This window comes from Narcine bancroftii, chromosome 3 (assembly GCF_036971445.1).
Source record: "Narcine bancroftii isolate sNarBan1 chromosome 3, sNarBan1.hap1, whole genome shotgun sequence".
In the NCBI taxonomy this organism is placed as follows: domain Eukaryota; kingdom Metazoa; phylum Chordata; class Chondrichthyes; order Torpediniformes; family Narcinidae; genus Narcine; species Narcine bancroftii.
The window spans coordinates 87,324,979-87,339,248 of NC_091471.1; the positions used below are offsets into that span (position 1 = coordinate 87,324,979).

Below are 14,270 nucleotides of genomic sequence, written 5' to 3' on the forward strand. Positions count from 1 at the left end.
CACCGTCCCGAGTCGGTTCTTCTACTAACTGATTTAGAAAACAATCCTGAGCACATTTAAGCCCATCCAGCCCTCTAACCGTATGGGTATCCCAATCAATGTGTGGGAAGTTAAAATCTCCCATGATCACTACCTTATATTTTTCACACATATATGTTATCTCCCTACAAATTTGTTCCTCTAATTTTTTTGGCCCATTTGGTGATTTGTAATACACCCCTATTAGCACCCTCTTGCCTCCTCCACCCCTCAATTCTACCCAAACAGCCTCACTGGTCGATCCCTCCATACCATCCTGCCACCTCACGGCAATAATGTCCTCCTTAACAAGCAGAGCAACTCCTCCTCCTTTTTTACCCTCTGATCTATCACATCTAAAACAAATGTATCCTGGAATATTAAGTTGCCAGTCCTGCCCCTCCTGTAGCCAGGTCTCACTAATTGCCACAATATCGTGACCCCAAGTATCTATCCATGCTCTCAGCTCATCTACCTTGTTCACTATGCTTCTTGCATTAAAATATATGCATCTCAGAGAATGACCCTCACATATATTCTCTTTTTTACCTTCTACCCTAATCTCCATCCTACCTTTGTTATCTTTTTTTATTCCTATCTAGGTGGTCATACTCCCTGGACACTGCTCTCACACTCTGTTCCTCCCCCATTCCCCCCCCCCCCACCCCCCCACCCGCCAAACTAGTTTAAACCTTCCCCCACAGCTCTAGCAAATCTGCTTGCCAGCACATTGGTCCCCCTCCAGTTCAAGTGGAGTCCGTTCCTCTTGTACAGGTCCGACCTTCCCCAGAAGAGATCCCAATGATCCAGAAATCTTATCCCTTGCCCCCTGCACCATCTCTTTAGCCACGCATTCATCCTCCACATTCTCCTATTTCTACCCTCACTAGCTCGTGGCACCGGCAGCAATCCAGAGATTACTACCTTGGAGGTCCTGTTTTTTAACTTCCTACCTAATTCTACATAATCCTGTTGCAGGATGTCATCCCCACTTTTAACTAAGTCATTGGTCCCCGCATGGACCACGACTTCTGGCTGTTCTCCTTCCCCTTGCAGAATGCTATGTACTCGATCAGAGATATCCCTGACCCTGGCACCAGGGAGGCAACATACCAACCTGGATCCCCGATCTCGTCCCACAAACCTTCTATCTGTCCCTCTGACTAATGAGTCCCCAACTACAAGAATCCTATTCTTATCCTTCTTTTCCTTCTGAACCTCAGGAGCAGCCCCTGTGCCAGATACCTGACCCCCACGACTCGTCCCTGATAGGCTGTTCCCCTCAGCAGTATCCAAAGCCAAATACAAGTTGCTGAGCGGCACTTCCACAGGGGTACTCTGCACTGGTGCTCTCCCTCCTTTCCACACAGTCACCCAATTCTCTGACTCCTGCCTTCTAGGGGTGACTGTCTCCCTGTAACTCCTCTCTATCACTGCCTCTGCTTCCCTTATGATCCTCAGTTCATCCAATATGATTGTGGTCTTAAAATCTAATCCCTGTAGATGGAAAGTAAAAGATTTAAACTAAATATTGCATTAAATACAAAATGCATTTGTTGTCAAGTCTTCAGTGGCTAACTTGTGTTGATGGCCAGCCAGTGAGTGCATATGGAGCCAACAAGAGCCAGCACGCAATGTGAAACATTCTTGTATATAACCCCCTCAACCTTGAGTTACCCGCAGTGGTTTGTTTAACAGCAAGTACAAAAATGTTGTTCCTCAGTACCACATAGATATATCACTTGAGGTTTTTTTGTTCTAGCTCCAAAATAACACCAACACCATAAATCATGACTCATTAAGTACCATCAACTTAAATTTAAATCCACAAGGGGGCATGGCCATGCAATGAGACTGTGCAGATGTGCTTTGGCTGAGCTCTCCATGAAGAGGTTTTAAAAGATGGCTCAAAAGTATTTTTTTGTGTTTTATAAGTAAGATGACCCAAATATTCTTTTAAAGCTGTAATTGTTCTTGATAATTGTTCAGTCTTCAGTTGCCATGCTAAAACTTTATGCGCTCTATCACCAACTCATAATATTTTTGTTGGGTTCGCCTTATATCTTTCTCCAATCTATATGTTTGTATTGTATAACATTTCAATTAAAAAAATCCAATATTTTTCATTTCTCAACATTTACTTGATTTTGCAATTCTTTTTCCTTCTTTATTATTTCATTTTCCAAATGGTTAACTTCAGACATTTATTTTTTTTTAAATTGTAGCCGTTTAACGTATTATTTGTCCTCTCAAATAAGCCTTTAAAGAATCCCAAACCATAAACTTATTGGTTACAGAATGTTCATTAATGTCTAAAAAATATTTTAAGTGTAGCAATAAAAATAGCAAAGAAATGTATCGCTCTAACGTGGAAATTAGACAATAATGTGGGGTTGAATAAATGCAAACGGAACTACTAAATTGTATACCATTAGAGAAAATAGCGTATAATTTACGGAATCAACCAGAAAAATTTAATAAGATTTGGAAACCTTATATGGATTTAATGCTATGATTTCATCTACTGTGTCTGCCATTCCTGCTCCAACTCACCTTAGTTAATTTAAGGTTCAAGATCACTATGTAAATTTAATCAATCACGAGGCTATATGATTATCAGCCAGGCTTTTTTTTCTTTTCTTCTATCTTTCATGCTTTTTTGGGGAGGGTGGGGGGGGGAGAAAATCTGAAATTATGTATTCTTTTTGCATCATTGTTTTTTAAATTATTTTTTATGATATGGATAAATACTGTACTTGCATTGTTGTAAATGAAAAATAAAATTTACAAAAAAAGTACTTTTTCTTTTTTAAAAAAAAGTTTACTTATATTGATAACTAACAAAGATGACTGGAAAAAATTCAAAACCAAAGTTGGAAGAAGCTCCGAATTCGCCTGCAATATCAACTGAAGGGAGCCGCCTCAACTTCAGGAACTTCTGTTATCAGGGATGGAAGTTTTAGGAATGCGGTTTTCAAAAGTTGAACATGTAATGAAAGATTTAATGGTCTCGATCAAAAATTGATTTAATGGAAGGAATGGGAAAGACTTGGGAAAGCATGATATAAGAAACTGGAAGAACTACATGACGAAGCAAAACAGTGGGCAATTTAAAAACAAATGCTCCATGATATGGAGAACTTTAGCAGATGAAATAATGTTTAAAAGAAGGTGAGGAAGGAAGAGATGCAGTTAAATTCTTTGAAACCTAAATTCCTGATGTACTTCATGCTGTCACCTGGCAGACAATTACAGATTGATATAGCCCATTGGTCCTTTGGACCCAGAAGAAGTGAGGATAAACGTCCTCGACAGATCCTTATTGAACTTCAGGGATCGGGAAGCGATCTTAAGAGCAGCATTTGAGTACTCTAAAACGAATAATGCCCCGCTGAAATGGGATGGACAAGAGGTCAAATTTTTCGCCCAGTGGTTGTACAGAAAAGAAAAGAATTTGATGAGGTCAATTGGTAACTCTGGGTGAAGAATATCCATGGTTTACCCAGCAATTTTATAGGTGGAGGTGTTGGAAGGCATCTGGCGATTTTTCAAGACAAAGCAATAAGCAGAAGAGTTTGTTTGTGGGCTTTAAGAAGAAAAATTACTTTGGAAGAGAACTTTATGAAGATTGTATTTTTATGACTAGTAAAGATATATTTTTCTTGAGTCATCTGATATTTATTAGGTAATGTTAAAATACCTTATTGGTACTTGCGGAGAGCTTGGGGAAATGTTCAACAAAGTTACAGCAGGGTGTGGACTCCATTCTAAGGGGTGTATTGACATCAGGAGTGAAGTTTGTTGTAAATGTGCTTTAGGGTGGGGTTTTTTCCATCCCTGGAGGATTCCATGGGCTCTTTTCACGGGCTTCCAGGTTTCTTGTTTAATCACTGTCAAAGCATGGGCTTTGCACTTTTTTTAAAAAAGGGAAGAGATCACGAGATTGTTTAACTATTTACTCGACTGTATTATTGTGCAATATTTGTTTGTAAATCAATATGGATAGGACGCTAAAGTTTATGTGTTAATATTAATGGTTTAAACAGTATGATCAAGAGAAAGAAGGTTTCAGCTCACTTGAAAAAGTTAAAGTTAGATGTGGTCTTTTTACAGGAAACACATCTTACTAAGGTTGAACATGACAAGTTCAAAAGAAGATGAGTGGGGCAGGTCTTCTTTGCGTTGTTCAATTCTAAGGCAAGAGGGGTTGCGATTTTAATAAATAAAAATGTTCTGGTTATCTTAGAGAATATATCAAAAGACCAAGCGATATGTGATGGTAAATTGTAAAATTTATAAGGAATATTGGATGCTTATGAATATTTATACACCAAACTACAATGACGAAGCCTTTATGAAGGATATATTTTTGAAAGCTGCTGAGTGGAGACAAATTATTTCGATAGGAGGATATTTAAATTTTTGTCTTGATCCAATATTGGATAAATCTGCAAGAACAGTAACTTGGGCAAAGGCTACTAAAATGAAGTAATCTTGTATGAAGTATCTAAATTTGATTGATATTATTTGTAGGTAGCTTAACCCAATGGAGAGAGAATATTCTTTCTACTCAAGGGTACATGATTCACCTACAAGAATCGATTTATTTTTACTGTTAGCTGAGCTAAAAGATAGGGTGATGAAGTCAGAATATTTATCGAGTTTACTTTCTGATCACTCACCCCTTACGCTGACCATTTCATTAGCGGAGAAATAGGAAGGTGTTTATGGATGGCGTTTGACCCCCATAATGTTAAAGCGGGAGGATTTTGAACAATTTTTTTGGCAACAAATAGAAATATTTTGTTAAACAAATTTGGGATCAATGGATAATAGCTTTTTAATATTGGAAGCAATGAAGCCCTTTTTGCAAGGTCATATTATTTCATTTACGAAAAATGTTACGAGGGAATATAATGCAGAATTGAATAATTTGGAAAGAGAGATATTAGAACTAGAAAAAGAATATCAGAACAGGTGAACAGAATCAATATAGAATAATGGAAAACAAAAAAAGTTATAATACCTTGTAAACATACAGAGTGAAAAAAAACTATATTTAAGACTAGACAGGAATATTATGAAATAAGGGACCGGGCTCACAAGTTGTTGGCAAGGCAATTAAAAGTGGAAGAGTCAGCAAGGGTGATAAATGCAATACAGAAGGATGCCAATGTAGTTACATATAATCAGAAAGAAATAAATGATGCCATTCAGCAGTACTACATTGAGCTTTTATAAATCGGATATACCAGGCGATAAAAATGAAATCTTGAGTTCTTAGAAGGGGTTGAACTTCCTAGATTGGATGAAAATAATAGAAATGACGTGGATGCTACTTTTACAAGGGAAGAGATTGAGAAAACATTAAGTACGTTGCAGGCTAACAGGACTCTGGGAGAGGATGTGTTTCCACTCGAGTTCTATAAAGAATTCAAAGATATGTTAATCCCATTATTGATGGATATATTGGATAGAGCAGTGGAGAAATTATATAGGCCAATTTCTTTTCTTAACGCTGACTATAAAATTGTAGGAAAGGTGTTGCCCAACAGGCTGGGGCATTAAAGTTAACACATCCGGACCAGGTGGGATTTATAAAGGGTAGACATTCAGCGAATAATCTAGCTAGACTATTTAATATAATACATAAGGTAAAATTGGGGCGTAATCCAAGTATAGCAGTTTCTCTGGACACAGAAAAGGCATTTGATTGATTAGAATGACCATTTTTGTTTAAAACATTGGAGAAAATTGGATTGAGGTGTTATATCACAGTCCACAGGCAAAAATAATTATGTATAGTGTAATGTCAATAATTTTCCCTTTGAGTAGATCAAGAAGGCAAAGATGTCCTCTGTCTCCAGCATTGTTTCTAATGGCAATTAAACCTCCAGCTGAAATTATTAGAAGAGATCCTGAGGTAAGGGCTTTGTAGTCGGAAAAGATGAGCATAAAATAAGTTAATTTGTGGATGATATTTGTCAGATCCTGAAGGGTCCTTGAAAATGTTACAGGAAACTCTCAGAAAATATGGTAGTGTCTGGTATTAAGGTTAATATGGACATAAGTGAAATAATGCCCTTAACAAACCATGATTATGAAAGATATAAAAGAAGCAGTAGGTTTAAATGGAAATTAGATGGGATTAAATTTTTGGGAGTAGTATTAGACAACAATTTATAAAATCTGTATAAGCTTAATTATGTTCCTTTATTTGATAAAATAGAGCAGGACATAAAACTGGAAGAATTTGCAGATAACACTAATAGAAAGAGTGAGTTGTGTAAAAGTGTAAGTGATGCTGATACTTCAATACTTGTTCCAATCGCTACCTATAGCTTGAGCTAAGAATTCTTTCAAATTGTTAAACAATCAAGTAATTCCTATGGAATAACAAAGTGCCCAATATAGTGCTGGGAAAACTAATTTGGGATTATAAATTAGGAGGGCTAAAACTTCCAGATTAAAAAAAAAAAATTCTGGCTGCACAAACAATATTTTTAGCATTTTTTTGAAGGGAATTCACTAAACTGGATTCATATGGGGCTACATTCTATGAATGAAGTAACAGCTAAAGACTTTATTTATAAATAAGCACTAAATCAATAAAAAAGAAGACAAGTGTAATGGGAAGGGTTGTGGCTGTCATGTGACAACACTGCCCCCTACCTAGTCAGAGGACAAACCAGCTGCCAATCAAGGTTTGGTTCCGCACCACCCATTATTGCACACCGTGCTTTTGGATCCATGTAAATTACCTGGACTGCACTCTCCAGCCTTTCTGTACTTGGCCTTGGGCCATTGGCTGTTGTCATTGGATTAACCCTCCTGGTACCGAGCCATTCCTCACCTGTAAATCATCTGGGCTGGAAGCTCCAGCACTATGAAGGTGCCATGTGTTCTTTGTTCTCTCTCTTTGCCAGCTTGGGACCACCGTGCTTCACTCCAAGCCTAGAAATGTGGAAGGGTTGTGGAGAAACTGTTGGTAAGATGTGCACTGTTAAAAGGGTTGAGAGCGTTTAATTAGAGTTCCTTGTAGCATAGAGCCGTGCCTGCACTGAATCAAGGTGTAGTGGGCATCATAGTGATTTTTTTCCTTGATCATTGTATGTACCAGTTCATTTTGTGTGTGTGTGTGGGTGTGTGTGTGTGTGTATTTTGTTTCCACGCTGTTTTCCCCACGTTCATTATTAATTATCCACTATTTCTTTCCCACTGCATTTGAGATCAATAAGTTGTATCAAAAAGGGACATATCAATGAAAATGCATGACAAGGAGAAAGGGTGTCATTAACACAATTGGACTTTGAGGTGATAGAAGTATGACTAGATTTCATTCTTTGCACCATCGCCCCAGTGCAAGAAAAAAAAACTAAATTATAAAAATTGTACTAATGAGTAAAATATTTTATATATATCAAGGAAAACCTTGATTTGCTGCTTATTTCCACTTCATGGACATGCATTATATTAAATATGTTGCATGCATATATTTAGGAAAATAATGTTAAACTTGTAGTTGTATGAGGTTTGCTTTACTATAAATGTATGTTGCTCTGTCATATTTTATCTACATGAATTAAAGTTGGTAATAGTGTTTTGTCAGTTTGGTTTGAAACATAAGCCTATTTTGGAGAAAATGTCTGAAATTCATCTCTAAATTACCTTAGCACTGGTCAATCGAAATGGCAATTGGGTGACACTGTTAACGCAACACTGTAACAGCACCAGTGATCAGGGCAGGGATTTGAAAGCGGCACTACCTGTAAGGACCTTGAATGTTCTCCTCATGTCTGTGGGTTTTCTCCAGGGCCTCTGGTTTTCTCCCACTGTTCAAAACGTACTGGGAGTTGTACGTTAAAGGGGTGTAATTGGGTGGTATAGGCTCATTGTTACAACCTAGACCAGCAGCAATAGAAATTCACCAATCATTTTTATTAATAACTATTAATAATATAATATTTCTTACTTACCTCTAAACTTAACCCCACTATGCACAAATGTGTGTTTGTGTGTGACAGATCGCAAACCATTACAGTTTAGGCACAGTTCTGAAGAGATTATTCAGATTTAAGGTTCAGTCTTAGAAATCTTTTGTGTTGAAACTCGGTCTTTAAACTGTTTTTCAAAAGTTCTCAAACTCACAAATACTTATAGAGTTGCTTTCAGAGAAATATTTCTTCCTACAAATGACTTTTTCAATTCCCCTCACTTGCATGGAAGTTGGGGAACATGTGATTTCCAGGATTATTTTGCAAACCCAGGGCAAGGCTTTAATGAAGTGTCCGTTACAATAACCACAATAGTACTGCTCTCTCTCTTGACCAAGGGAGACAGTCGAAGTGGTACTTTTTGAAGCCACTGCTTCTGTGTTCCTTCCCTGATAAGGGAGAACACAGCACCTTTCTTACTGAAGGTTGCTGCATCTCTGACTTCAGATGATCTGGTTCATCATATTAAAGATGCTTTCTTGAAATGCCTTTATCATATGACATCACTACTGGCTCTGTTTGAAATTTCTTCAGAAAGATGAGTTAACAAGCAAATGGTCTTCTGTTTGACCAGTTAGCTTTCTGAGAAAATATCATTGTTCCAGCTTTCAATGGATAACAGTAATCAAACTGCTTAATGCTCTTAAGTAGTAGTCAAGCTATCCCTTTGAGCAAACAACTTGTTTACAGCTGGACATTGGAGACATATTGTCTCTCAAAATGGTGTTCTCTGAGTGTTAATGTTTCCTTGTTTCTAACCCACCCAGTAACTTTACTAAGAAATATATCCTAAAGAAATGGCCTGTTACTGTGTGCATGTCGAAAATGTAAAAAAAACTGCCTTGAGTTTCCTGAATTATTTACCATTTGTGAGAAGTAATATCCATCCCCAAACAGAAACAGACAGCTCTTTGTCTGAAATAATTCAGAGACTCAGCATCCATTGTATGAGACAGCAATTAATTTCAGGAGCTACTGTTTGTTAGATGAAGAGCTAGGTCTTTAACTATAAATCTTAAACCCCTGGTCCTCCGTAGGTTGTGGGCATGCTGCAGAGAAAAGAAGTGTGAAATGTTATCTCACCAGAAGAGGAGCAGAATTAGTTACGAACTTGTGAGATTCTTAGCATCACAACCTCAAATTTTAAAGATGCAACTGGCAGTCTCGACTTGAAGCCCTGATTATGATTATATATTTTGCCTCTCTCAGTTGGATCTCTTTTAGCACATGAAGCTCACATTTTACTAAACTGAGCAAAAAAAATCTAAATATTCAGTTTGTTTGCATTTAATGCTGATAAGCTCTACTTCAAAATCAAAGTCACTTAATAGAATACTCTTGTATGCAATCACTTGGCCCTGGAAATGGTTGCATGTCCAAATCCTTATGAGATGTTGAACCAAGATGAAATTTCCAGTTTGAAGCATTATTTCCAACTGTACAATCTTCAGTACACACACAAATAACTTTTCAAAAATACACTCACTTGTACCTTTTTCTTAGAAATTAGTAATCATGTGGAATAGTTTTCTAAGTGATTGAATCCTATACTTGTTCAGTGCCTTTGGATAGTTTTTCACATTGGAGTAATATATCATAGGAGCATACAGTATGAGCAGGCCCTTGAGTTTATTGTTGCAAAATAATCTATTTCCCAGAGAGAAAGCATCAGCAACACTGAAAAGTCTTAAGTGGGGAAAGACAGTCATTTGTTTTTTTTTTAAATGAACTTAAAATGAACCAATAACTGATTTTTATTTGTGACGAGTCTGTAATTTTGATTTTTTTTCTTAAATTATCGTTCGATGTTAATCCCCTCAGCAAATAAACTATGTAATTACACTGTTATTTGGAATTGTTAAGTATAACCTTAAGTATTTTAATCAGTGCTTTTGTTCACATATTGTTGTTGACTTGCTGCAGTATTTTGGGCCAATTATCATTTTGTGCTGTTCACTTGTTTATTTTTAAACAGTTTCAAACAGTTGCATTGTATTGCCACCTTATAGGTTAGTGACACTGGAAAACAGCCCATCGATCACTCCAGAGCTCCTTGGAGTCTTTCAGAACATGTCTTCTCTACTGGGTATGTATATATTGTGTCTTAATATATCCAGAATTATAAAGGTAAAAGTTTCATTGTTCTCACGTAATACTACTACATTTTTAGAATGTAACATTCACAAAATTCTTTAACTTTTATCTACCATAAGGCAGACAGAGAGTCGCCACTTTGTCTAGCACTCCTCACAGAAACCTGGTGGTCTCTCCTCCAAGTACTGGCCAGGCCTGAGACTGCTTAGCTTCCGAGATCAGACAACTTCAGGCTTATTCAGGCTATTAGGCTTCATTTGCATTGCTGCCTTTTGTATTCTTTATATTTGCAAACATCATTTAGCAAAAGTTTGATTTGAGCTATTTACTAATTTGTATGACTATCGCCGCTGTTTTCTGCTGCTTGGCAAGTTTTGATTATTACGAAAAAGCTTCAATCTGATTGCTTAACTTTTAGTATCTTTCCAGCTTCATTGTGTCTATGAATCACAATTTCATGCAGTAACCTGAAATATTAAAAGAGTATCTCTGATGTTTTAAAGTAAATATTGTTTGACTTGAGGATTATTTTAATTAACCCCATTTGGCTTATTTTCTGATTACTATATTGTGTTTACTAGTTGGTACATGAGATGAAATTAAAGTTAAATTGTTTATGTTCCTTCAAGCAAAATGTGTCCTAAGACTTTATGAACTCATGGGGGAACTTGGTCACACACACAAAAAAAATTATTGTTGTTTAGTTGGTGTACTTGAACGTGAAATGAGTTCAGGGAAGAGGATAAGTCATTTCCAGCATTAGAACTTTCTCGGTGAAAGGTTCCGGCCTGAAACATTGATTGCAGATTGTTCTTTGCTCCACATTCCAGCATCTCCAGATTCTTGTGTCTTCATTAGAAGCAGGTCTTTATCTTAGTATGCAAATTGACTGACATTTTTGGATATTAAGGGAAGCCAAGGAATTTGGCAACTGCAGGATAATGAAACTGAGGTAGAACATTAATAGCAGAGTTGTTTCAAAAAGCCAAGCAATTGTGATGTTAAGTCTGAAATAATTACTAAGTTAATGGAATTAGGTGAATGCAAGATTAATTGTTAAAGATTTTTATGCTGTCCTTCTTCATGATTAAAGTTTGTTGTTCTTTGGAAAATGGCATTATTTTTGTGTGCTTAATGTACTTTGAGCTATATTTTTTCCCACTATTGACCTTTGCAAATGCTTATAAATGGGCCAAGATTCGAAGAATGAGATGCACACAGAGGAAACTAAATTAATTATTAGAAAACATCATAAATAATTAAATATTTGAAGAATTCTTAAACAATTTGAAAATATGATCAGAATCTAAGGATTATATCACTGCTTTAAGGTCCTTTCTACTAATTTTAAATATCTGCATACTTTATAAACCTGCCGATTGAGCTGTGCAAATCTTTTAATTAAAGAAACCTAATTGCTTAATTCTCTGTGGTATCTACTATGATAAATTGCCCAGAACACAGGTTAAACAGCAGAACTGCAAGTTTGTTTGATAGTAAACACAAAGCTTAGTTTGTTTGATTTCAAATCTATACATTTAATCAAATTGAACATTGAGAGGCTGAAAGAACTCGAAGGGTTAGGCAGCATCCATGGACAAAAATGGTGAGTCACCATTTACGTTATAAAGTCTAAAATGGGAAAGGAAGGCAGCAAACATTAAAATGAGGGATGTTGAGCAGGGAGACTGGGGAAGAGCCAAAGGTGATAGGACAGAAGAAAGTAGAGGAGGCAGATAGGGAGGAAACCATCAAGGATGTGGGGAGAAGGAGTGGATGATGTTAATCATATAAGTGAGAATGGGAGCATGTAAAGGAGTAATGAAAACAGTGCAATCATATAGGAGTGGTGCTTATCTAAAATTTTGAAAATTGAAATGTATGTGCCATTGGGTTCAAGGCTAATCAGGAGGAATATGATAGGCTGTAAGTTTACAATTCACCTGTCCCTGGTGATGGATGAGGGCAAGAACTGACATGTCTGTGTGGTAAAGGTAAGAGGAATTAAAATACTTGGAACTGAGAGGTGCAGGTGCTTCGTGAATCATTTGCCCATCTGCGTTTGTACTGTCCAGCATAGAGAAGGCCTCACTAAGTGCTCCAAATGGAGCTGATTGGGTCAGACAAGGTGGTCTCCTCCCTGGTCTTGGTCATGCTCTGGCTCCCAGCTAAACATCTGTTCTTCTCTGTTATCTGGCAAAATACCAGACCCTTACTACAACCTTGCCCATGTTCCAAGCCATACCATTTGTCCCTATTTTCTTCATGCTTGGTCAGACAAGCATGCTTGTGCACACCAGGCCATGCAGCTGAGTGGGTACCAAGCCCCAGTCCCAGAATGTGCCAGCCACACACCTTAGCTATGCTCCCAGCAAGTTCCTGCTGTCAGATGCAAGTTCCCAACTAATGTGGATTGTTACGAGACCAGATGACCCCAAAACCCAGCAGCAATAGATATTCACCAAGACAAATAGTAACTTAAACAAAAGTTGCTTTTAATTATCTTTAAACTTGAAAATAGAATCAAACTTTAACTTATCACTATTGACTTACTTAACCTAACTTAACCCCCTTCTAATTCTAAGCGCACGTGTATGTAATGTGTGTGTAAGTTCAGAAAAGTTCTTTGGTTCACTTCTCATTTCTCCAAGTTTACTGGTTGCAGGCAATTCTTATTCTGATTACAGAATTTAACATTTATAAAGTTCACCAGGCTTTGGTGCTTGAAAGTTACCGCTCAGGAAGGTTCTTGTCGGTTTTCAGAGAGATTTGTTGTTCCAGGACATCCACAACTGTTGTACTTCCAACAGCCACTCCAGTGTCTTGCTGATGAAACTTGCCCCTTCAGTATTCTCCAGATGATAACCTCTTTCTTTCAGGTCACCACTGAGTTCCTTTTTGTTTCTCTTATTCCAAGTGAAACATTAGACAGCCGGTCATCTCCTCTTGCATGATCCACAAGTGCTTTGACCAGGCCGTCTTACAAATGGGCATTCCATTAGCTTGCCAGCTTGTCCTGTTCCAGTCCCAGCTGCTTCTTGATGGCTGTAACACTGTACAAGTGATCTCTGTGAGTCTCTCTCTCTCTCTCTCTCTCTCTCTCTCTCTCTCTCTCTGAGAGAAAGCCTGTTTGAATCTCTCTGCTTGGAAAACCACATGACCCTCTTAGAACAGCAAATTCTCTTCCAGACAATATGTGGCTCCAACAAGAGCTTTCATCTGTTGCCTTTTGTAAACAACAATCCATAAATGAAGTCTCTTGAGCACTCTCCAAAGCTCTTGCAAAAGCTGTGGAGCCAATATGTCTAGCATTAGCAGAGTTCCAGTTTTTCAAATAAGATCTGTTTTAAAGTGTTTGTACATAACCTTTTCCAACAAACCTTTCTAGAATCAAGCAGACTGTGATTAAGGTGATGGAAACGGGGGTGTGGCCATACAAAGGACTTAGACAGACATGTTTTGACTGAGCTCTCCATGAAGAGCATCAAAAAGACAGTCAAAAATTTTAAAATTATGAATTTTTTGCAAAAAAAATGGACAAAACAAGAACTAAGAAACCAAGGCAGTTGAGAATAAAAAATGAAGAAATTTCTACTCAGCCAGGAAAATTGAGTGAAAGCCTGAAAGGGTGTGGCACAAGAGTGGCCTTGGACTGGTAGATCTGGGGGGTTGGGACAAGAACTATGTATTATGCTTGAAAAAATGGAAAGCTTGAGCAACTGACTTGCTGGCATCAAGAATGTAACGAGAGACATAACTGAAAGGATGACTGAAATTAAAGAAATTGTTGAAAATATAATGGAAAGAATGACTCAAGCAGAAGTAGACTTGGTAAAAACACAAAATAAGCTAAAAGCTTTGGAGAAAGATGTGAAGCAATTGGAGTCGGACAGACAAGGTCTGCTGGACAAGATCGACCACATGAAGAATTTTAGCAGACTTAATAATGTCTGAATTATTGGACTGAATGAAGGAATTGAGGGAAGAAATCCGGTGAATTTCTTTGAAACATAGATCCTGTGAGTGCTGGGAGAAGATAAATTCAAAGATAAACTACATATTGAAAGGGCTCACCAGATCCTTGGACCCAAGGATCAATGACCACGACCAGTCCTGGTAAGACTTTTGAGTTACTAGGAACGGGAGACAATTCTGGGAGCAGCA

General features: G+C 37.5%; 1 protein-coding gene across 6 annotated transcripts in view; it reads left to right on the plus strand.

The window, feature by feature from the left end:
- The window catches only part of ipo11 (importin 11), a 433,130-nt gene that overhangs the window by 168,643 nt on the left and 250,217 nt on the right, over nt 1–14,270 (plus strand). For all 6 annotated transcript variants that reach the window (XR_011353505.1, XR_011353506.1, XM_069924487.1 and 3 more), the window contains one exon: nt 10,022–10,098. Coding sequence is in view for 4 of the 6 variants with exons in the window: in XM_069924487.1 (XP_069780588.1) it covers nt 10,022–10,098 (77 nt within the window). In the remaining 2 variants the exon portion in view is untranslated. The remainder of the gene's footprint in view (nt 1–10,021; nt 10,099–14,270) is intronic.